Genomic DNA, 507 nt, shown 5'->3' with positions numbered 1-507 from the left:
GAGGCTTGTGTTAAGTGTTAGATCAATCAGAAGTTAGCTTTTAAAATCCACTATCCCAGCAGATTATTTTTTCTTACATTTCTGACATCACTTTTGCCATCTGTTCAGATGATGGCTGGAGAGAAACGTGGTACAGGTAAGATGAAGGATAGTGCATCTTCCACTCAGTTTCGAGCCAGTCCATTAGTTAAATTACTATTAATGACATATATATGTTTCTAATACAGTAAGGATTTGTTCTGCTTTTGATCCCACACCTATTTTCCCTTTATCCAGTTGTGGCAATTATGCTTTCTTACTGCTTGCTTTTTATCACAGCAGAAAGCAGATACAGTAGAGGAAGGTACTAACCCAGCACCAAGACGATGTCAATTTTGTGCAGAAGCTGAGAATATTAAAGAGCAACTTTTGTAACATACTTCGAATTACTTGATAAAGTTGGCCAATGATGGTTTTCTCATGTTTTTTTTTCTGTCATATATCTTATTTAGGTATACTTTGCTATAG

General features: G+C 35.7%; 1 protein-coding gene across 1 annotated transcript in view; it reads right to left on the bottom strand.

Annotated features, from left to right (window-relative positions):
• The window catches only part of MAPK12 (mitogen-activated protein kinase 12), a 31928-nt gene extending 31771 nt beyond the window's left edge, over positions 1-157 (bottom strand). Inside the window, exon 1 of the mRNA XM_010003399.1 lies at positions 78-157. Coding sequence (XP_010001701.1) covers positions 78-157 — 80 coding nt within the window. The remainder of the gene's footprint in view (positions 1-77) is intronic.
• Between the last annotated feature and the right edge of the window lie 350 nt (positions 158-507).

This window comes from Chaetura pelagica, unplaced genomic scaffold (genome assembly GCF_000747805.2).
Source record: "Chaetura pelagica isolate M959 unplaced genomic scaffold, ChaPel_1.0 scaffold57, whole genome shotgun sequence".
Classification (NCBI taxonomy): Eukaryota; Metazoa; Chordata; class Aves; order Apodiformes; family Apodidae; genus Chaetura; species Chaetura pelagica.
This window is presented reverse-complemented; position numbering and strand designations above follow the sequence as displayed.